General features: G+C 35.1%; 1 protein-coding gene across 1 annotated transcript in view; it reads right to left on the reverse strand.

Annotated features, from left to right (window-relative positions):
- The window catches only part of GBE1 (1,4-alpha-glucan branching enzyme 1), a 138,487-nt gene that overhangs the window by 76,932 nt on the left and 36,557 nt on the right, over positions 1-24,998 (reverse strand). The window contains exons 3-6 of the mRNA XM_053970837.1: positions 20,737-20,849; positions 4,469-4,594; positions 2,676-2,811; positions 24-114 (exon numbers count right to left, since the gene is read on the reverse strand). Coding sequence (XP_053826812.1) covers positions 24-114; positions 2,676-2,811; positions 4,469-4,594; positions 20,737-20,849 — 466 coding nt within the window. The remainder of the gene's footprint in view (positions 1-23; positions 115-2,675; positions 2,812-4,468; positions 4,595-20,736; positions 20,850-24,998) is intronic.

A 24,998-nucleotide genomic window follows, 5' to 3' on the forward strand; every position in this document is an offset into this window, starting at 1 on the left:
GATGCTGGAGCACCTAAACCTACCTTGATGCTGCGAAGAAACTTGTGACCTGATAACCAAAACTGGCATAGTATGCATGTTCCATAATGGCCATCAGCTGGACACAGTTATAGCCTATAAGAGAAAAAAAAATATAACAAACAAATGCCTTAAGGATACTTAAAAGAGTTTTCAATACCTGTAACATATCCATTCCAGTCTTGTCTCATTTTAGCTGCCTCTGCCCCTAATGGTTAACACCTAAAGATTCAGTAACTTTGACAAAGCAATTCTACCTAACAGTTTATACTTACGTGATTTCCATTACAAATGAAACAGTCAATTTGTCAAGTAGTCTACGCATATTCAATCTCCCAGATACAGACAGAAATAAGTGTAATTCTTATTTAATTTCAGACTATTAGTTATGCCAACCTGCATGTCCTGAACTGCTTCAACTTTTGACACTTGCAGTTAGGGTTAGTCACTGGCTACACATACTGTACAGAATAGTTTGGGTTGGAAGGGAACTTAAAACATCCTCTAGTTCCCACTTCTCTGCCATGGGCAGGAACACCTTCCACTAGACCAGATTGCTCAACACCCCTTCCAGGGATGGGGCATCCATAACTTCTGAGTAACTATGCCAGTGTCTTACCAACCTCACAATAAAGAATTTCTTCCTAATGTCCAACCTAAATACACCCTGCTTCAATCTGAGGCCACCCCACCCCTGGTGTCCACTTAGACATCAAGCCATTGACTGAAATTCTGAGTGTGACCATCCTGCTAATTCCTTACCCACCAAGCGGCCCATCTGTCAGACCCACATCTCTCCATCTTAGACACAATACTGTAACTTCATGACATATTAAAACTCTTTTTTTATCCTAGCAAAATCACTTTTTCCCCAACTTTAATAGTTATTTCTTCCCTCTTTAAGAGTCTTCCAAAAAGAAAAAAACACAAGTGTAATGTGCTTTTATTCCAAGTTCACCCAAGAACCAAAGCAGTCCAGGAGGGCTGGGGGACACCCTGTGTTGTATCAACTAAGATAGTTCAGTATATTCTTAAGGAAGGGAACTCTAAAGAATAAGATTCTACAGGCTATTAAGACTAATACAACCACCACTTCTCTGCTTGAAGACAATAGTTACTTCATTCCTTACTTTCAACAAGATGCTGTAGGATTTTTTATTCTTCCTTGTTTTTTTATAGCTGTGACATTTAAAACCAGAAGACAGTCAGTGTGAGCCCAGCAATTTGTCAGATTCATTGCTGGTTTATAATTCAGGCTCGTTGTATTTATTTTTATTTACATCATTTTTATAAATAAACAGCAACATTGCATCAAATTAATCTCATTCAATTTGCTTGCTACTTATTTTGCTATTTGTCATGCACATATTCCTACAAACAACTAATATATTAGAGTTCTCATATAGTGATATCTTTAAGCTTGTCCTAAAAAATATGACATTCCAAAACTGAATCTAATAGACCTTACAAATATTTTAAAAATACTTAATTCCCAAAATGTTTACTTAATGTAACCAAGAAGGAACATTAGTTATAATTTCTGTATACACTAAATTTGATACTGCTTTTATTATTTGGTAGTATCAGCCTTTTCATTACATTTCTCCACAAAGAAAAAATTGTAGGCAAAGCAGAATGCTTTCCTAACTCTGTAAATCCTATTAACTTCCTGGGACAAATGAAATTCCTTGGCACTAAGGAGTCACAGATATATAATGTAAAATCCCAAACTGCTTTTTATTAAGGGCTTCCACAAGTACAAACTCCCTTATCTCACCTGCAAGCTCAACTTTAGAGAAAGGCAAAGGCCACAAAACATTGACTTAACGTGTAAGGCTACAAGAAAATGTCTTCTTCAGGCAATCTGATAAATAAAATAAAATTTAAAAAATCAAACACAAACACAGCCACCATCCACAGAGGTTTTATCTACAGATGTCATGATTATTTTAGAGCAGTGTAAAATACATATTTCATCATAAGGCAGTAAAAGACAGTAGCTTCTAACATTGTCCATTGTAGAAACAGTGCAGAAAGACACCATGGGAAAAAATAATTAAAGTGAAATTGAGGTGAACAGTTTTGCTGTGGTTCCTGACAAAATGTTACCAGCTCTTTCATACATCCACTCCAATATACTAGAAGTTCTTTTCCTGAAGAAGGTCTTTCATATTTAAAGTTTCCTTGTTCTGATACTTCTGAGCCAATCTTCAGGGATAAAAGAAGTCTAGCATGCTTATTCTGGCAAAACAAAGAATATTCAGGTATTTCTTTTGTCCTTCCTTAGAACTAAGCTTTACACTTGTAGAATGAATTAAGTATTTTCTGAAGACTGTCAAAAAACCAGGCCCTTTTTCAAGCTGAAAGCAAACCATGCCAAAAGCAAATTACCTTGCAATACTTACCTGGGCTTTAATAATCATATTTTACTTAAAAATCTGGAATGGACTTTAATTCACATATCGTATTTCAGTCTTTGTTTGTTCTCCATAGATTTCACTTGTTTATAACTTTTGCTCACCTAAGAATCTATTTTTATAATATGTGTAATTGGGAAACTAAAAAAAAAAAAAACCTCTAGATACTTGACAGCTGTCTTTTCTAATGAGCACAGGAACATAAAATTTACATCTCCAAGTATTTCTGGTATTACTTACCAAGATCCTTTATTCTAGGTAGTACATTGTATGTGAAGTTTTTATAAGAAGCTACTTTGCCTTCTGGGGAAGCAATTCCCACATGAGATTCATAGATTCTTAGGCTTTTTAATCTCTTGGGAGAGGGATTCTTATGCTATAAGAAAAAAAGAGTTGTCATTAGGAACAGCTTAGGAGTGTCATCATAATCACATGATTTGCACAAGAGGAAAAACAATTTAAGGTTTATTTTGTTTTTTGTCTAAGAGCATTCCAAACATTTCAGAAACAACTGACCATTTTAAACTGTTAAAGCAAATGTCTGTTTGAAATTAACGTCCTTCATGAACAAGAAACTGAATCATGATATTCATGATTCAACACTTTTCTTATACTCTTTTTAAATTACACTTCAGTGTTCAAACTGATTGTAGCCACTCCACTTGATATCCTTCTGAATCATTATGAAGCTTGTTTAAAAATAGAGAGAAAATAATAAGATAGGTTTCTATCTTTTAAGCATACCTGCTTTTTGCAGGTACATGAAATCGCTGCCTTCTCTTAACTGAAATTTATAAATACTTTATTCCTAAAAAACACAGTTTCGCAGCACAGAATCACCTATATTGTAATTATTTAGGATTAAAATATAATTTAAAAATCCCAAGTCTGGAGATCAGTACACAGCATTTCTAGATGGGTGAAAATATTTGAAGAATTCAGAGGCCATTTAAACTAACTATTTGTTAGTTTATTATTCAGGTGAAATTTTGAAAAGCTAGAACAAAACTAGTTGAATACACACATGTGAACAGAAATTAAAGGAACAATGTGAAGAACAAAACTTCTGGTGATTTATTTCCACTGGACACCTCTACTAGTCATAAAAGGACATTTTGTTTTTTTTCAGTAAGGCCTTGTTTGCACCCAAAAGTTCAAGCCTCTTTTTCACTCCCATTCCTCTTCTTGATGACATTGAGATGTCACACAGCGTCATATACAGAGTAGGCCACTAAACTGATAGACTACAGACTTTAACAAGAGTTAATGTACATTATGCTATCTATTTTTAAAGAAAATATTTTCCATGCCAGTAACCTTTTCTCTCTCAAGCAGTAGCTTCATAATTTGAGGTGAATGCAAAAATTTAACTCAAAATAGAGGTTACAGCATCTCTAATCTAAGCCACTGCATACCATTTTTCAAGGAAAACATGAAAAAGTTTAATATGAAACAATATCACTCAGACATTGTGAAGTTTCCAAATGTTTTCCTAGGGGATTTTTCATATATCATGATAAGAGCTCTCTCCCTTACAGCAGCACATGAGAAGAAAAAGGGCTTTAAACTCAATAACAGGATTTTCCTGAAACAAAGAAACCAGGACTTGACTGGAGTGTGGGCATGTTATTTTGGAAGTTTTTTCTGACTTCATGGAATATTAACCTAGTGTTGAGTACTGAACATTGCATTTGCAGATAACCAATCCTTAAATCCAGTACTGATAATTCCCTGCTCTGCCCCCTACCAGGAACAGCCATCTTGTCCCAGAAGATCTGTCAATCTTGCCTAACAGGTGGCAAAACAAGTTTAAAATACCACATTAATAACTATTTTTTATATATTCTACAGGAGGCTGAAAAAGAAGCTCAAAAACATCCATCATTAAAGTCATTTATTTCTGTCAAAGCCATGAATAAAAGCCCTTCATCTCTCAGCTGTTTTAACTAGTTTGCAATCTCCTTTTATTTTCTTCCAAACAGGGATACAAAGATAACATGATACACTTCTTGAAAATTATATTGAAGCCTTACTATATATGACTGTGGTGGATTCCAGTGAACCCAATCATAATTCACTTTGTCTTCATCACGGACCACATATCTTGCCCAGGGTGAAATACGATAGAGGAGGGCGCCGTTCTGAGCACGAATCACCACCTATAAAATAACACAACATATGCAGGCAGTCACTTATAACTCACAGAACGCCTTCTATGCAAGCCACTGCACAGAATGAAATAGTAGACTACACAGAAATTTAATTTAAAGAACGCACAAATACACAATGCAAGTCAAGAGAAGGAAGAACGACCCTGCCTGCAGGGATGATTTGCAAAGGGACAGTAAACCAGACATGTCAGACAGGAGTGATGTTCAACAGCAAGAGCTGAAAGGTGAGAATATACATAAGCTTTATATAAGTAATGGAAGAAGAAGCTTTCTCAAATGGATTTCTGTTAGGTTCCCTAATTACCCCTGTCATTGCTATTTCCTTTCCATGTTCTTATAAATTTAAATAGACATGCAGTATAATGTCATTAGAATGAGAACCGTGATTTAACTTGGCAAAAAAAACAATCTAGCCAGGCAACTTTAATATCATAATTCCATCTTCTTTTCCATGCTCTGTGACAACAACGTCACATAGCCTGGAACCACAGATAACACAAGAAGCACACGACGATTTTTGGGTCAAGGCAAAGAAAAAGTTCCACTTCTCTCACAACTTCCCATCCCATCCCACCTCCCCTCTCCTCAGCACAGAAGGAACAGCACTGCTCTGGTTTTGCTTGGTATCTTGGCTGCCACTAAAACAGTAACACAGATAGTTTGCAAATTTAAAACCTAGAATTGTACAAGCAAGTGAAGGCAAAGAATTCTTAATTCTGCTTTTTATAAGAAAGTGATGACTGAGACTTTTTAGTTTGATTGTTGGTTTTATGGGGCTGCTTTTTTTTTTTTTTTTTTTTTTGCTAAGACAAACTATGATATTATAAGCTTCAAATGAAAAGGGAAAGGGGTTGAGTTTTTTTCCACTCTTTTTTTTTTTTTTTTGTTAAAAAAGTGACTTGTCTTTGCTCGCAATTCTGGAAGATGAAATTTTCAAACAGTTGCCTTTTCACCTCTGGCAATGTTTTTTTGTTGTTTTGATAGATTATCTGTATCCTTAACCAAATCATGGAAGAAGGCAGGATCACAAAATCATGTTTCATTGAAAGGGACCTTTTAAAGGTCATCTAGACCAACAAAGAGGAAAATACGTACATGCAGACAGTTAATGGAAGTTGATAGAATAAGGCAAGTATGATTGCTGTGCCTCAGTACGTAGTATTGTAACTACAACAGTTCAAAATAGGTTTTATATAATGGAGTAATTCATACCAAAAACCTCACCAGAAAAAAAGCTGAGAAAGATATTGCAAACACTGTAAAGCTGCATGGGAAATTTCTTCTGTTAGCTGTGCTAGCAAAGCTGACCCAAAGAGTATTTCTGCAAATTCTATCAACACTGTGAAGATCCTCCTTGCAGATAGCACTGACAATTTGCAAATTATTCTTAAAATAATAAAAGTTATCTCCTCTCTCTAATATCACACTTCTGATGGTTCTGTTGCTTCTTTTATTATTTTGTCCCAATTTAGCCATCACAGAAATAAGATGATTACTGCATATAATAACCTACTCATCTTGGCATTCCTTTTTTCTAATATTTTAGCATAATTCATACTAGACAGGCTTATGAAGGGTAGGCATATTTAAGAAATGTGAAGTAATTAATCTACATTCAGCAAATTAATTAGCTGTAGTATTAGTTTAATCCAAAAATTATACTGGAGGGGGGGAAATAAATTTCTTAATTATGATATATTAATCCAGTCACGTACTGTCTTTAATTAGAGCCATTAAGCAATGAAAAAGTTAGGCAAAAGAAAAAAAAAAGAGATATCAGAAAACCATTTAAATGACCAACATCGGTTATTTCACTTTTTCAGCTTATACTTCTACAGTTATACTGCACAACCAATCTCTGTATCCCATCCTTCTGAAAAATATAAGAAATTCTATTGTTCTGTAGTCACTTAAATTTACCTTATTTTCCCTCATTTGTGAGACACCAGTGCATTTGTTTTCCCATTTATTCAGAAGTCATTTTGTTCAAGTGCTAGTTTTGCATTTATTCAAAACACCTACAAAGCCAAACTTAAGGGTCACACTTTTCAGGAATTGAGAAACTTACAGGAAGTCGTAGAAGTTACTAGCAACCTTCACAGACAAAATTTTAATAGCTAAAACTAAACTTCCCAGAAATACATACATTTATTTGTCATATATTATGATAGTAATAATATAGAGTCATAAAGAAGTGATGGAAATCTACAATTCTAAGGGTTAGGTTTACCCTTGAACAGTGTTAAAAATTTAGAGTCTGCTCTATTTTAAGGCTCAAAATCTAAATTTTTGGGTTCATTCATTTTAAAACTTTGCTTTCAGTTCTATTAAGCAAACATATAAGAAAATTCCCATGCTCAAAAGGAAAAGTTATCACAATCACAAGGTTGGAAGAGACCTTTAAGATCATAGAGTCCAACCCAAGATATATTTATCCAACAATAGAAGTAATTAAATTTAACCATGTAAATATCAGAAAAATCTCAAAAAAAGTGGGGAAGCACTTATTTTAAACAAGTAATCATAACATTTATTTGTTGCTTTCTTTACAGTATAGGTGGTCTTAAGAAAAATTTTTCAAATATATCCAGCCACATCTATAGATTAATCTCACCCCTACAGTAGAAACCCCAGGTTTCCTCATTTGTTGCTGTAACTTTTTGAGTATCATGGGTTATGCACAGAGAAAGCAGAGTCAAGCAAAACAATTACACCACCAGAGCTGGTAAAGTTGAATCCTTTCCTTCTCTGGTTTGCAAAAACATAATCAACACAGCATCCTTACAGATCTATCAAGTGTTCCCTGGCAATTTCAATTCTTTGTAGTTATGCTTGTTTAATACTTTTCTTAATTTTATGTGAATACCATTTACAGAGTCTCTCCTAGGCTTAACTATCAAGCTCTATACTCCATCATCTTATTCCTCTCTCCTGATATTGCATAAATTTTATTGATAAAGTTAGAAATAAAAATTCCAAAAAATGTTTTCTGAAGTTTCTTGAGACAGAACTCTCACGCTTAGCTGAAGCATGAGGACAGGAACTGGAAAAAAACTGAATGGCACCACAAAAGAAATAGTAGTTCAGCCCAAGACTGACAAAAATAACTCTAATGCAAACAGTCTGACAGCTTTAATTCCCATATTTGCTTTGCTATTTCTTGCAACAACTACATAAAAGTAAAAAAATAAAATAATAATAATAATAATAATATAATAAAAGGAGTTAAATTATAAAGCATACATAAAACAAAGGCAGGTGAAAACTCTTGCTCCACTCATCCCAAATTATGGCTTGTGGTCCCTTCTCTGAAGTGTCCAGATATAAAAATTAGCTGCTGTGTATACTCCAAATGTGCTGTTACAGATTTTACATGCATAAAGAATACTGAATATAGTCATTATACAGCACTTTGGACAGAGTATCTATAAATAAGTTTAACAGATACTGTACTTTTCCTCCAAATTAGTTTGAAATGAGTAAAAACAAATTCATAAAAGTTGCAGCCTAACCAGCTACTACTTAGTTCATCAAGACTTTATAGCTAACTTTACATTTTTTAATTAACTCAAAAAATTGTTCTCTAAAGAACATATATAAAACCATGATGTTCAATTAATTAGGCTTTTTCAAAGTGGCCTTGGGATTTACCTACTTCATTTTTTTACAAGGCATGTCCCTGATCACCCCTCAATGGATATGAGGAGGCACATCCCACCATTTGATATAAAAACTACAGCCCCCACTAAATAAAGCTTTTAAAATGCATACTGCTATAGCGTGAAACACATGCCAAGTGAACCAAGCAAACTGACAAAAGCCTAGCCCCTCCTCACAAGCAACCTGTTTTATAGCTTACACTTAAGTGAAAGAAAATCTTAAGTAAAACTAACCCCTGTATTTTTGATCCTATTATTACAGAAAACACTCCTACAAGAGGACAAGTGCAGGGGAAAAAAGGAAATCCAAATTTCTGACACAAACTAATACATCCTCCCCAATTAGTTAAAAAACAGCAAAAAACTGTTTAAGAAGAAAGAAACTGGTATCTCAAAAGAGTTACATTTACACTGCACAAATTTAGACAGAATGAAACAAATACAAAATAACAGATGTAAAGAACTTGCCACGATCTACATTAACCACCTCTTTGTGTGAAATATGAGATAAAGTAATATATTATTAACTTGTGTAGTATGAAGACAACATCAAGATTTTTTTTTTTTGTGTCTGTGTGCTGAGAGGGAAGTATCTTAAAACAGCAAGCCTGTTTAGAATGCTGTTAAAAAGAGGTTTTCTTCCCCTGTTTCCAGAGTCTCTGCAATGGCTTTCCCATTGGAAACTTCTAACACAAGAATGTAGAAAATTCAAATTAAGTCATACTGAATTTGCCTACATCAACTTTAAAAATAGCTCACCTAAATAGTTTAGGGTTTTTCCCCACCTCCCCTAGTGGTAAGCATTCAAAATCCTTGATGCGACCTTTGAATGTCACATGATTCTGGCTTCCAAGTGAGATATAAATACATGTAAATAAATGGTCTCACAGAAATAAGTGTCAGGAAGACAGAATGAAAACATCCTTCAAACCTGACATTAAAAAGACAATTTGCTCTAAAAATGGACATGACACAGACACACAATTTATATAAGTACAACTGCAAAACAACAGAAGTGAAGACCTCAACCTATGCTGTACATCTTTTGTATAAAAAGGTTAAAAATTTATGTTTGGTATTCATTTTCTATTATAGGGATGTTGGGTGTATTTTCAAAGTTTCTGTCTGAAGCATATAGCATCTTGAAGTTTAGCATCCCAAAACACTGTAATAAGTGCTCTGGATTTCACAGATGAGTACATCCAACACAGAAAAAACACAACCTTAAACCTGAGTTTTATGGCATCAGTGCTAGTAAGTGATTAATTTTGAAAAACTTTCAGACCTAAATAAAAACAAATGTATGGCTGTAGTCAGAGAAAACATCACTAACAAGGCTGGCTTTAAAGGTATGTAAAAACTGGTGTGCAGAAGTTCATTCCAATTTTCCAAATGGTGGACTGCTGGAAGACAAAGCAGGACCTAAACCTCACAATAACATTAGTACCAAAGTGACAACGTGGTCCATGCCCGTCCACTAGAGGATAGGAAATTCATGGAATGCGGAGTAGGTTGTAGGATAAAACTAAATATAGGGGTTATGAGTCTGTTTGATGATGTTTGAAACTCTCAAAAGCAGTTTATTACAGTTAAGGGGAAACCATCACTCTGAGGTCAGCTCAGTACCATAAAGAAAATGCAATAACACATAGGAGCAATTCAGAAGCTGAAATAGGTCTCATTTAATGTAATGATGCTGCCAATGCAGGACAAGTGAGATTGAAAGGCCTTGATTTTTCAGGCATTTGAGACTCTTGGGTATCCCATTATTCTGCCTTTCCAAAATAACACAGGCCTTTTCTATCACCCACAGTACATTCAGCAATTCTTTCTGGATGTCTTGGGGCATTTAAAGGAAAACTCTGTGCTTACATTCAGGCAATTTTCAACCTACTGTGACTCAGGGAAATCTGCTGGCTTTTTATGAACAGACACCACACATTTTTTTCTTTGACAATCTATAATGATAAAAAGTATGAAAGGTTCACAACAAATTTAAAAGCTTTGACACAAATACAAATTCAGATAAAAAGTAAATCCATGTGTAAAAATGGAGCTTAATGTGGCTGTGTTATTGTTATGACAGTTTGTGGCCTGTTACTGCAGAGTTTTGTCTATCACATTTAAAATTCATATCTGTTTATGAATATCCCTTTTTTCTTTGTGTTTGCCTACCTTCATCTTTTCTTCACATCAGCTACATTTGGCTACCCCAACTCCCAGTGACACAAAGATGTACTCAGAACAGTGTGAGAGAATAATTCCAGACAGTTGCAGAAGATCAGACAACTACTCTGGTCAGCAACCACTCCTTTAGCTTTCATTTCCTGCACCTAATCTACACATGAGAATTTAATTTAATTATGATGTGCTCCCATAAGGTGTCTGCCTCTGCTTCCACTAATTAGGAGACAAGCTCAAACATTAGCAACAAAAAGCCATGCTGTCATTCCTTATTTTTCAGATATTTATTTTGATTTAAAAGTATAATCTTCTGGACAAGTTCTTTAAATATATATATATACAAAGAATTTAGACATATTTCTGCTGTTTGAGAAATTTGCTATATAGTGCTTTATCATTTATACTCCAGCTGAGGAAATGAAAATAATAAAATGATAACTAAACTGATGAATACATGCAAGCCAATAAATTGCTCTGAAACACTGTATTATTATTTCATTACTTTAATAGCTTGAAAACACTTAGAATGATTCTTGGTATATGTGGCTTTTAATACAAAGATGAAATTAAATTGGCCATCAAACCAACAATAGCTAATAAAATGAGAGAGTGGACTAGCTTCAATATAAATATGGAAATGACAGTGTCTTGTTATATAAGGGCAATAAGCTATTATTTCAGTATTTTACAATCTACAGTATTTCATTAGCTTCAGATCTATTCATTTCTGACATAAAATTATCCAAATATAAAAGCCAAAGGAATACAGGTGGAAATATATCTCATCTCAATAACATGCATCTGACTTAAAAGCAAATTCAATACAAAACATAAAACATGGGCAGGATAACTTCTTAAAGATTCCCTAGAACGTTTATATTAGATGCTGTGATAACAAGGTTTTTCTAATTCATGAAATTTATTAGAAATTTAGCATCAAAGTATTTCCCTCCCTCAGTTGTTCTAAAAGTACATGAAAATGGAAAGCAACTGCTTGAATACCAAGAGTTTTTTAGTATAATATAAAATGTAGAAAATAAATTTACGTTTTTACTTTTGCTGTAGATAAATAGGGTAACCAAGAAATAGCACTACAAATGTACAAGAATACAAAAGAATCCGACCCAATACACTTTGGACACATTGCTACTGTAAGAAAACCTGGTCTTAGATTTTATTTCATAAATGCTGTTGAGTTTCAAAAACAGGTCCTGCATTCAAGACAATCCAATCCTATTACAATTCAACCCTACTATTCTCTTTTTCCTTAAGTTGTACATCCTTTTCTTAGCTCCCTCAAGTTGCTCCAGAAACAGGATCATAGAGTTGTTTAGGTTGGAAAAGACCATGGAGTCCCACAGCCGGCCCAGTATTGTGCCCACCACTAAACCATGTCCCCAAGTGCCATATCCATGTGTTTTCTTGAAAACTTCTGAGGATGGCAACTCCATGACTTCCCTGTTCCTGCATGATCATTCTTTCGTAATATCCAATCTACACAACTGGAGGAAATTTCCTCTTTGTCCTGTCACTTGTCACATGGGAGAAGAGACCCACTCCCACCGTGCTGCAATCTATCAGCTGAAAGTACTTCTTCCTGTGCACCCCTGTCCTACTCATCCTCAAAAAGAATCCATCCTGACTTTATTTTAGCACCCAGGATAGAACACATGGCTCTGATGATCTTTTGCCAGTGGGCAGTGTAAACTGAGGCCATTTGCAACAGCAAATAAAATCACATCACCCCCTCACTAACACAGAGGAAAACAGAGAGTAACTCCTCTCTTTCGACAGCTCAGCACTGGTTTGTGAGAGAAGCACTGGAATCTAGAGGCAGTACTTTGCTATTACTTTGTAAGTACTTTGGTTCTTAATGCATAGGACCACAGCAGAACATTTCCTGATAACACAGTGCAACCTGCTGCAGAGCCCAGAAGTGGAATCTAGAGTTTCTTGTCTGAAAGTTCACTTTAAAGCAGCTTTAGATAAAAATACAGAAGCCTGATAAAAATCTGGGATCGAACAGCATGGTAAAGAGCATTATTCCGTAATTGTCTCACTTTACCTGACAGATTTTTAGAGGCCAGATAATTTTTTATCTTTAATAGCCTCAGAAATAGAAGGCAAGAAATGAAGAAGCAAACACAGCTTCTGCTCTTCTTGCTCCTGCACAGCCCTATAACAAAGCTCAGGAGAGGCAGCAAAGAAGTAGATGAATCAGAAGCTCTTCAACACTTCAGCTGCCCCAGCTCAGGAGTACCTTCCCAAATGAACCTTCACCCAAACTGGAGGGGCAAGAAGCACAGAAAATGGGAGATCTTTCCAGAACTCAACTTCCCCTGAAAAACTTTACCATACTCTATTCATACTGCTCCAAATAACCAAGAAATCGAGTCTATCTGTCAAGGTGCTGGTAGACTGAAGTTATTTCCTTACAGTGAATTGATCATAAACCTTGAAATGAAATTTTGGAAAGAATGGACAGCATGTTGCTTCTTCCAGGCTGTTCTCCCTCCTAAATTGCAAATTGGTTACACTGGAAAGAAAAGGTAATAGAACACAGGTCACATTATTCCTTCCCCCAAGCTTTTATTTTCCTGATCAATTTATGATTACTATCAAAACTGAGTCAAATGATACAAACCAGTTGTCTGGTTTGCTCTTTTTTTTCCTAACTATTTTCTGAAAAAAAATAGTTTTCTGCTAAAGAGACAAGCATTAATATCAAATATTGAAAAAATATTCCTTAGTTTTCAGACATAATAGTACTTTTTAGATGGTTACATGCTTAACAAATTTCTGCAGACAAATCTGTGCCATTCAAAAATCATTGAGGAGAGATTTATTTGCTTTGTAAATATATCATGACATCAGCTATTGCAATCTAAACGTATGGATATTAAATATTTGTTCACAATTACCCCTTTTTTCCCCTTCCCTTCTCCCTCAAGGAAAGAACATAAAGTAAGACTAAAATACAATCAAGACATAAAAGAGGCAAAAGCCTATATTCTAAGCCAAGTCATGAAGTTATGCCTTGATTTTCCAAAAGAGGGAGATGCAACTCCATTTGTGATTTAAGTATTTCAATTGCATTGCACAACTTCTGAATATCTTTAACTAGTTTACTAGATCAGGTTAAAAAGAAAAGCTTTTGCTCCCTTTTCTGCTTTTGTGCTTCTCTTAGAAAACTAAGAAAAACTAGTAGTAACAAAAAATACAAAAAATACTGTATTATCTATTTGAATAAAAAAGTAATTCAAAATATAGAGCCAGTAGCCTAGTATTATAAAGTATCTATGCAGATAAAAAATACCATAGGAAAATCAACCTGTCAAAATCCAGGAAACCTTCAGAGAGGTGTTAAAAATTAAAGCAACATCACACAGAAATGCTCCCAATTGATTTTAACAGTCAAGTGTATAGAAAATGCTTCACTTAATCATCCAAGTACATGGATTTATAGCTGTTACCCACACAGGGGCAGCATTATTAGGTATGAGGGACAGCCAGTTTATTTTCACAAAGGGAAAATACGCATCTGTGCTGAGGGAAAGCATTAAAACTTTTCTTTCAGTCTAGAATCCTGATTTTAAAAACCTTTACAAAAATAATAAATCAAAGGAAAACTGGAATCTGTAAAACATACAGTTGAAAAAAATATTTTCCCTCCCTATGACTTAATCAGAAACAAGTTACTATAAGAACAGTAATGAAGCTTAAAGACTATAAAAATTTGTATGCATAATATAGAAGCATTGTTGTATGTATTCTGCTAGTCTCTTAGTTAAGAGCCTTGGGGTTCAACAGCATGGTTTGAAAAGCAACCATAATAATAAAGCACATTACACATACAGTAAGTGTAACTTCTTACAGTTGTTTCAAGCCATGTCAAGTAGAAAAGAAGCTGATGAAGTATATAATATGGGCACACAAGCATTAAGTATTACTTATCCTCAACTACAAAGCATTTGTATCAAGGACAACTGCTGCAGAATGCACCTTGCAATTGGGTGGCTGTGCCACACTGCAGAGAATGTCAGGAGCTTTCCCTAGAAAGTGATCCTATCCTCCAAACAACAACAATTCCCATGGGAATCACAGCCATGCTTATATATTCTTAATAGGGACTCTCAAATTCTGTTTTAAGACCTCTTCTTCTTTAAGATGTCTCCCTCTTTTCCTCAAGGAAAAATAAAAATTACATTTTGCTTAAATGTACATCTAATAGTAATTGAAACAATTAGTCTTCTGCATGGATAAACTAAAAGCAAAATATCTTAGAGTATTTTTAAATTCCCCTACCAGAGAATTATGCAATCTTCAAGTCACAGGAGAACGAAGCCTGCCAAAATAACTGAACAAGAAAATATTCTAAAGAATTGAACTCAGTCTGCAACAAAGGCTCCAAAGAACTACAGTCCACTGCACTACAATGGCTCATTGGTGCTACAACTTCTCCTGTGAGTCCATGAGGAGTTGCACATTGTTTACTAAACCCAAACATGCAATGCCAAGAGACCATTTACCTCCCAATGAGATAACTCTTCCTGCTGGCAAACCTCATCTGTAACCCAAAGAAGTCTACAATAACTTGCTGAAGGGTCATGGCTCACAATCACACAGTGAAACATGAAAGGTACTGCCACAGAATTAATGTTCTACTTCCCGTCAGCATCACTTACACCCAGAAATGCATATGGTACATGGCTTAAGTCCTGTTTAGTAACTTCAAAATCCCAGGAATACAAGTGTGTTTCTTCTTCCACATAGGGTATGTACCATGATGCTGAAGAACACTTGTTTCATTCACTGTTCAAATTTGCAAACTTGATGATTGTTTTTTGGTTTTTTTTTTTTTTTTTTAATATCCTACTGACTATTTAAGACATGACATTCAAGTGATACAGAACTTGGCAGACTGAGCAAGGATGTTCCCTCTTCCCCCAGGCTAAGGTAAAAATCAGAATAATCAGAAGTGTTTCTATATGTACATGTAAGGAAATAGCAAACATTTCTTCAGGAAGGTTTCCACTGAAATCAAGTTTAGTACCTCTGCTCAGGGTACCCAAGACTCCCTTTGTAAAAGCCATCTGACTGCACATAACCTATCTCATAATGACAACAATTTCCCTAGGAAGGTGTTGGATTCTCCAGCATTGGACACATAAGGGTGGTGGGGTGCTGGGCCATCGTGACCAGGCCATGCTTTTCTCAAGAATGACTGGACCAGAGGATCCTTGAGGTCCCTTGCAACCAGGTATTCTTGTTTCTATTTACATCTTACAACCCTGAACCTCCACCACATCTCTAACATTTCTGTCCCTAGAATCCTAGCCACCAGCCTGCCATTACCAATAGATTTCCTGAGATTTCACATTCTCATTATAAACACGTTTTTGACTGCAGACTGCTTGAAGTGCATGAGACCTGAACTCCACACCAGTCTGGCACTGCTGCTGCACCTCCTGATCAGTAGGGTCAGCTGCAACACCATCTATTTCATTGGTGACAGCAATTACACTTGATGAATTTTACTAGCAGTAGTCCCCTGACACAGATTAACCTACCTGCTCACCATATTTGATTCCTTTTCAAGGTGCACAAGTTTAACACAGAGCATGCAGATCTACTAGGAAGTAGATCTGCATGCTCTGTGGCATAGGATAGAGTGGTAAAACTGTAAGGATTAAGTTTTAGAACTATTCTTCACAACTAGCTTTCCTCTACCCAGCACCTCATGAATACAAATGTCCTTCAGGTACTTTCAGTAACGATTAATAAACTGTTAATGTTCTGACTCAATGTAGTTCTTTCCTTTGCACACTTCGGTATTAAAAAGGGCAATGCATTTGGACTGGAAAACTATTAAAACCAATCACAGTGATCTTTTAAAGCATTTTGTACAAACTGATGAAAGAACTGTGTTGTTCATGCCTGCCTCAATCTTGTGCTGGCCTTGGCACCTACAACTCCTGTTCAGCAATCACTGAAACCACTCAAACATGCAAGAGTATCAGTAGAAAAATATTGTGTTAACAAGTGCACAAGTTACCAAATCTAATCACCTCATTACAGTACAAGATACTCCCTCAAAAAACTATAAATGTCACCATTTAAATACATAGAATATATACACACACACAGATGTGTGAAGAAGAAAAGGATACAGACTTAACAAATAATGGAATGCAGAGTTTTTAAAAAAGTTTCCACCACTTCCTGAGGTGTTGTTTCCAGGAAAAATACACTAACTACATTTCATGAATATTCAAGTGATATTTAGTTGCATATATAGAGTTGTGCACCTACCCAGCACATTGTTAGCTGAAGTGTCAGATGAGTTTATTAGACTAAAAAATTATTGTTCTGGAAATAATTCCATAAATCACATATCTATTGTCATTATTAGAAAATTGAACAATCACTTCTATTATAATATATCCTCTCCAGCTCACAAAAGAAATTTTAGTGGTTCTGCTACACAGATTCTTTTCCTAGTTAATGTTACAGGGCAGCAGGCAGCTCTATCATAATTGCCAATATTTTTCAAGTACTGATCTTGCCATTTTTTCTTATTTAGCTGTGTGAAAATATTTCAGAATTTGACCATGAATTTGGAAATTATTTTTAACTAGGTTTAAATTCTTAAAGGATTCAATTTGTCAATTGTTTTCCATTTTCTTTGTTGCTCTTTGGCATTCCTGTAAATAATATTAAGCAAGTTCCCCAGTGCAGATACTAAAATCTCAATTTTTACCAATAGTATCCCTAAACCCCACTGACACTATTTCAAAATCAGGATCTTGCCAACTACAATTGAAAACTTAATTTACAGGTACATTTACATACTTGTAAAAATAATTTAGAAATAAACCGTAAAAGGACAACATGTAACACTGATTAAATTCCTGCATTAATACGACCACACACAATAAGATTTGTTATAAAAGTTTATCCATGATATTTTTTAAAAGCTTGCTATGTCCTGTAAAAAGTTAATTAAGAATACAAAACTGAAGGAAAAAAACCCAGTCATTTTTCACCAAAAAAAGGCAAGCACTTACTTGCACCCCAACTGCTACCACTGCAGAATGACAAACATGCTGATGTTTAAGGAAAACATCTTTCAAGCTACCTCATTAGAAATAATGAGAGGTAAAAAGGCTTCTTTTATTAAAAGATAATGTTTGGTTTTGGGTTTAAATCTGTGCTCACTTGTGACATCTGTCAGAAGCTTAAAAGCCAGCACTACCCTACCATAATAGCAACAATATTTGTTCACTTAACTCAGTCTAAGCTCCCAATTTATCCACGAGAGAAAGAAAAAAAGATACCCTTTTCTAGCAGGTAACCTTATTTTGAAGATGGATGTCAAAATTCACAAGGGAGTCGCTCAACTATCATAAGCATCCATCTCTTCACACTGAAAAGTGTCAGAAGATTTACAGCAGGTTTTTTAATTACTCATTTTCTGCAATGTTTATATTTACTTATGAGAAGTCTGCCTGAAGAGCTACAGTAGACAGCCTGCTACTATTGAAAGCAGGCAAACGTTTGACCTCTGCTCCTCATTTATTTTCCCACAAAAATATTTTGTGACCTGATCTAAATTAGTGTCACCGACTACACTCCATCCATTTCCCATTCTGGCTTAGAGATTACTTATTTAAAAGAAATGACCTTGTTACCATTTCAGAACTTGGCATTCGCCTGTGTGGAGCTGAAGATCAAAACAGAGTAGACAGAAGCTAAAGAAAAACACCTTCTGGAGGAGACATTTCTTTCCCTAACAGATTAATCACCACAATAATGTCTGAAGTTGACTATTTTAACTTTAGTATTTAAGAATCATACTGGTAAAAGAAACTTTTAAAGCTGTGATTCCCTCAGGCTTTTTTAGTAAAGAAAAATGGGTAATACTTTCATTACTAGAAAGATGTCTGTTGCCTAGTTTAGTGCAGACACCAGTGTCTGTGTATTTCAACATTACCTCTGCAATCTGCATAGCAATTTCTTTCTGCAAACAATCAATTTTCTCAGCTTCCCCATGAACAAAGAAAAGCAAAACTGTGCTCTTACACAAAAATACAGACATTTATGAATAATTATAAACATTTGAACTATGTAGCTCAAGAAGATCTTACAGAAAAGCAGAAGCTTTCTGCACCCATTAGCAGAATGGGAGAGGATAAGATTAGCTGCAGCATGAGCATGCCCACCATGTGAATACTCCAAAAGCTTTTGTGATAAACCATTTTTGAACTACCTTAACTGGAGACTTTTTAGGTTTTTTCTGTTAGTCCCATCATCTGACTATATCACAAGTACACATTGTGAAGTGCTGGATTCAGTCCTGAAGGCACCATGGAACAAAAAGTGTCATGAAAGATTATTAGCAAAGCTACATCAGTTACGATGGAGCCATCAGTTACGACTATATACACTCATGAACCAAGTTTCTAAATATTTGGTACTATTTTAAAGGAATATACTCCAAAGAAAATTTGTTTCACATGCAGACAGGCAGTCCTGCTTCAAAAGCCTGTTGGACAATAATGTATTTTGAGTGTCAGTGACAGCACGTAACTTTGTCTAAAACTGACCATGGAAAGCATAATTAAAGTGACAGGATAGAAAAAGCATAAAAATGAAAATTCACATTCTACTCTGCCAGTGGGTATCTTTTGGCTTTTCAGAAAACTCAGAGGAACTACAGAAGTACAGCAATTCATCTTGCAAGTACATCAGTACCAACTGCAATCCATAGCAATTCCACATACTAAACAAATTATGTATAATGCAATCCTTGCTTTATGGAGTTTCTATTTCAAACAAAATGCTAAACAGGAAGAAAATACTATCAAGACTTTACTTCAAAATCAGGAGATATGACCAGTGATTATCTAAGAAAAAAAAAAATCATGTTGCTCCAAAAGCATTTAAGATTCTATGCTTTTTTTGCTACTGTGTTAATAATTATTAACACTCATCATAATCTAATCTTTACAAAAAGCACAGACTATTCTACAGTAGGTAAGTCAAGAGTTTTGTTGATAGAACAGAGAAGGTAAATTCAGCAACAATCAAAAAATCTAACCTACTTGCATCTCAAAACCATGGAAAATATTAAATAACCATTCTGGACTCTCATACCTTGCTGCATAATCACTGCATTTCTGAGTTGCAGACAAATATTTTCTTTCCTGCTCTGTAAAATAAAAACAGCTTTCTTGTCCTTGAATGATTATTCCTAAACTTCAATTTATCCTTATTTATTACTGGGATTATTTCATAAGCCATAACAAAAAGCATAGAGATAAGCACACACACTGAGTAAGCATTTCCAGAGCATTTTTATACATATCTTTGTTTTAACAGATTTCTTGTTTGCCTAAGCAGATTTTCAGCAGAAAAATGAGAAATTTTTTTTCAGTATTTTAGTTCTGTTGATGGGAGCTCTGAAAATGCAGTAGTATTATACAAACGCTCCCAGGTTCTTAATTTTCCTAGTCTATAGGTAATTTCAGTACATTTCTTTCCTTTACTACTTATTACTGCCCTCTATTAGCACCCAGTATCTCTGCAACTCAAGCTCTGAGGGAAACAAAGCACATCTCTGATTTAAATCAATATTCAACTAGAAATCGTCAACTCTGTTGTGAGTTCGTTGTCATTAGTGTATTTGCACTAAGCATACAACTGTGGCATTTGACAGCTCAAAGAAATTTTCTATTAATTTCTGGAAGGAAGTATTTTAAGCTCATGGATGCTCATGAAATACAACTGTGTTCACTTTCACCTACTTAAGCTTTCCAGTCAATACTCTGAATTCCTAAAGGTTAAGTAGAAGCTTACAAATCTGCATGCTCCATTAAAGCAACAAAAAAAAAAAATCACCTGAAAAGTCATGGTTAAAAGTATTTCAAAAATTACCAAGGTATTGAGATTTTAATAGGATCTTAATACGAGGTAGTTGCATCAAATACAGAAAAATTTTACCTATACATTACTTCATTCTTCTTTTTCAGATTATCAATTTGTAAACTGTTTTCCTCTTATAACATGGTGCAATACTGTACAACTACATTTCAGCCACATATGCCTGTTCCCAAAATCTCTATGACGCTTAATGGTTCACTCCTCTAGGTCACTTTGCGCAACTAGATAAACTGATTCTGCTTCTTAGAACAATTTTAAGATGATAAAGTTACTTAGAAGAAAACAAAATGGACAGTAAATGAGTAAGAAAGGTTAAAAGAGTTAGAGTAAGTCTAGAACAAACACCTTTAGCTTTGACCCATGGGGCACAGGAGAACGGCCATCTTCAGGTGGAATGAACAATTCCCACTTCCCATATTCCAACTTCTTATACGGATGAGAAGATGGATTCCAGCCATCTGCAATATAAGAAATAATACTAAGTGTTCATCTTAAAATGCATCCAATTACAATTCAAAGGTGCAACTCTGAGTTCCATCTTTCTCAGAATAAACTTCAGTGAGAGCAAACACAAATACTTTCATGTGTGATACTGCACCACATTCAAAAGGGGTAAAATGAAATGCCACATTTTTAGGTCTTCAGGAAGATTGCTTTGTCATTAAAAAAAATTAACTAAAGCAAGCTGAAATCCCACAATTAAAGATTCTTTGTCCTCTTTGGATTTACTGAGCACTGGAGATGTGCAAGGATAGTCATTATGGCCTGTTCAACTGAACAGACACCTGCCAAGGGGGTCTGGAATGTTTGTAAGCACATTCAAGGTTAACTCCTCTGAATGGAGTGAAGATATCACTTCTGAACTGACATACTTCAGCAACTGAGTCATTTCTAGGCTAGAAGGAAGCAAAAAGATAAGTTTGAAAATTCCTTTTTTCTTTTTGCCTTGAAATGTCTATTTCACGTAGTTCAAGGCAACAGGCTCAACCTAAATAGGAACCAGTCAACACAGAAAACTGACTTACAAGATGTTAAAGCAACACATGTTAATCTTCCTTCATGCTCATCTATTTGCATGCCATGGCCTCTTGTAATTGAAAAAAATAAAACAACAACAAAAAACCCACAACAACAAACCAAAACTCACACACCATTGAAAGAAGAATAAGTAGCCTTCAGTTTAAGAATATTAACTCAGACTGGTAGGAAACAACGTTGCTACTAAATATGTCAGGTTAAAAGCATTGAAATAAAAAACTGGACAGTTAAACTGAAGCAGGATAATCACTTTTGCCACCATGGAAATCACAGCAGGGGAGGTAGAGAAATTAGGTTCTATCCATCAACATAAGTATTTTCCTAAACATCACTAAACACAAATACTATCTGCCGTGCAACAAAAGGATGATCTTCCCTAGCAATGTGCTGCATTTCAGAGAAAGACCAGACTGTTTTCAAAGTTGTTGGTTGCATTTGCATAGCTGTTTAAACCCAAGAACTGCCAATCTTGTGTTAAAGACACAAATTAAACAAGGCCACACAATGTGACAAAAATAACTATGACTGATAAATATTCTGGTACCTACTCCTTTTACAGTAGAGAGTAAAACAAAAATGCAATTAATTAATTATTCTGTTTAGATTATAGTTTTATCATATTTAAAGTATTTGGATAGTGGAGCCAAATTACACATATTAGCAGAGGGAAAGTATTTACTAAAATATTGCTTAACAGCAGAAGAACTTATATATTAGTAAGATTTAGATGGCTCCTCCCCCTTAGCCTTACAATGAAGTTTCAATCAAGAAAAATAAATAAACAAATACTACTACTATCTACTAGGACCAACATCAAACAAACAACACCTTGGCAATTAAGCAATACTCCTTAATAAAATGTTTATGCTGCAAACTATAGTATTTATACAGTAAAATATAGATATATTTTTTATTTCAGGGCATGCTAAAAAAGATATAGAAAACAGCACTTTAGAAAGTTAGGGTTTTTTAAATTATAAGCAGCTAGACTGTCTCAAAAATTCCAGGCAAAAATGAGAAAACAAAAGAAAAATGAAAAATGTAACAAAGAAGTTAAGAGTTTGCAAGAAGTTTGCTTTAAAAACTGGCTAGGATTTACGATAATCAAGATCCATCTTGAGGGACTTACTCTAAATTCTTTCCATCTTCTTTTCCCCCCAGATATCCCACTGTCTTCACAGCTTCTCATGAACTTCTTTCCAATGGAGCTACATCTCTTGATTCAACACACAAATTGAACCACATATGGCAGGTGATGAATATTGAGCAAAATTAAAAGTTACAGCAAAAAATTCTTAGGCCCAGTTTTCACAAAATTCACCCAGGGGAACCTGCATGGAGTTTATCATCTTCACCAAAACCACTGCATATTAAAATCAATGCATATTAAAAAAGATTCTCATGACTTCTACTAAAACCACATGTTTTCCCTCCTTCAGAGAGGGAATGGTTATATCTCTCTACCTATTTAAATATTTCTGCTCTCCACAGACAGATTTGATAATTCTGCCAAAGTTGCCTGAACTTTCCCCTTCACCTGCCAGCAACGCCAGATGCTCCTGTTAATCCCTCCTGTTCCCAGCCACAGTCCATGACTGCAAGCCTGTGGCTCATGATTTAAAAATAAATGCAAAGCAATACCCATCTGCCCCAGATGGTCCTACTTAAACCCACTGTTTACTAATTACCCCTGAAGAGGAGCTCACTCAAAGATTATAACAGAAAGCATTGCTTTGTATTAATGCCAGAGGCATAAAGAACACAGAATACCCTGAAAACTGAATATTCCTTTCAAAGAGAGAGTGGCTCATGCTTCTTTCAGTTTTACTGCTTGGTTTTCTGATTTTTCAGCAAAACGTAGCCCAAAATGCCTGAGGGAAGAAAAGAAAAAAACAAACTCAACTAACCAACAAGTGATTAGTAGACTATTATGAAGATGAAAAAAAAAAAGTCAAAAGAAATATCTTCATTTGAGAACAGCGACTTCAAACATTCTGCCAACTACAAACAGGAAAAGGCTGAGGAGATTACCAGCAGAAGTTCAAATAATCAGCTTGAAGAGGTACTGGGGAAAAGGACACCATCACAGAATACCCATAAACCATACACAAAGGCAAAAGCTTCTGTACAAAAGCTCAAGCCTCAGCTATTGTTTAATCCAACACAGAAGACATCTTTGATAGCCTCATACTTTGTTTCGTCTCATCTCTGTGATTGGATCTTCCAATCCCAGCCAATTACTAAAACATTACATCCTACCTCAGCAACAGGAGGCACAAGGGAACTTCTTGCTCAAAACTACACCCTTAGCATGCCAAAGAATCATGAACTGAGCTTAATGTAGAACAGAATTCAAAGCTATAAAGATTTGGGTTCTACCATTTGTGACAAAAACTCAATTTAAATGCATATTTCCCTCTAAATGACAATTTGAGTGACTTCTTGTTCAATCTCCTGATTTTGTTTTCATATTGACAAGGATATAGCCATACACCTCCAAGGCTCATGCCTGAACTTGGAGTTTCACCAAGAAATTAACACTTCTCACAGAGAAAAGGAGTTGTTCTTGCATATTAACCAAATAATGGACTTTGTCCAATATAAGAACTTAGCTGTTTTTTTCCAAAAGTGAAAAAACTTTATAAACTAAAGCTGAATTCTCAAGTGAAATCAAATCTCTTGCAACAATTGTATTTCCACACACATTCTGATCAACTAAAAACACCTGAAGAGAATTGAGAGTTCAGCAAACACACAGCATCCTTGAAGGCTATCAGAAAAGTAGCAGTTCAGACAGGGGAAAGAGCATCAAAATCCCAATATTCCAACAAGATGCCTGTATTCTATTTGATTAGAATACGAAATCAGAATAACTGGAGAGATTCTCCAAGGACACTATTCTGTTCAACACAGCGGCCAATTAGTTCTTCCTCTCCCACATTAATAATTTTTAGAGCAGATTACATTAATGATCCTGTGCTTGAGCCATTGGAAATTGAGCAAATAGCTCAAACACAGACAGAAAAACAAGTGTTATTACTTCTTAGATAGGATGTTTCCCTGTATATTAGTGCCATCTTATATTAGTCTACTGCTTTCAATCATCTGCACTCACAGAAATACAACAGTTTGACTTTCCTCATCAAATGTAGGTATTTTTCTATAAAAAATCTTGAAAGAAAGCAGTAAGAAATTCAGCATGATATCATGACAGTATCTAGAATCCATTTCAGTAAAAATCTGGAATAAAAAAAACCCCAAAACATTCTGATACTTAAAGTTTTTAGTCAGCTGTCAGATACCCAAATTATGAAGTACAGTGCCTTAAGGTACACTTTTCTCACTCTGAAGGGATCCTGTCAGAGTTAAATAATAGACAAATATCCTCCCAGAACCAAATATCCTACCCTCCTCTCCAACCAGAGCAGAAGCCTTCCTCACTAGTGCAAGGAAAAGGAAGCAGAAACCAAACCAGACATTCCAGCAACATTTTAGATTAATGTTAGCTGGAAGGAGGGAAGGCAAATAAAAGTACAGAAACCACAAATATAACAATGTATTATAGCAAA

The sequence above is a fragment of the Vidua macroura genome, chromosome 2 (genome assembly GCF_024509145.1).
Source record: "Vidua macroura isolate BioBank_ID:100142 chromosome 2, ASM2450914v1, whole genome shotgun sequence".
Lineage (NCBI taxonomy): Eukaryota > Metazoa > Chordata > Aves > Passeriformes > Viduidae > Vidua > Vidua macroura.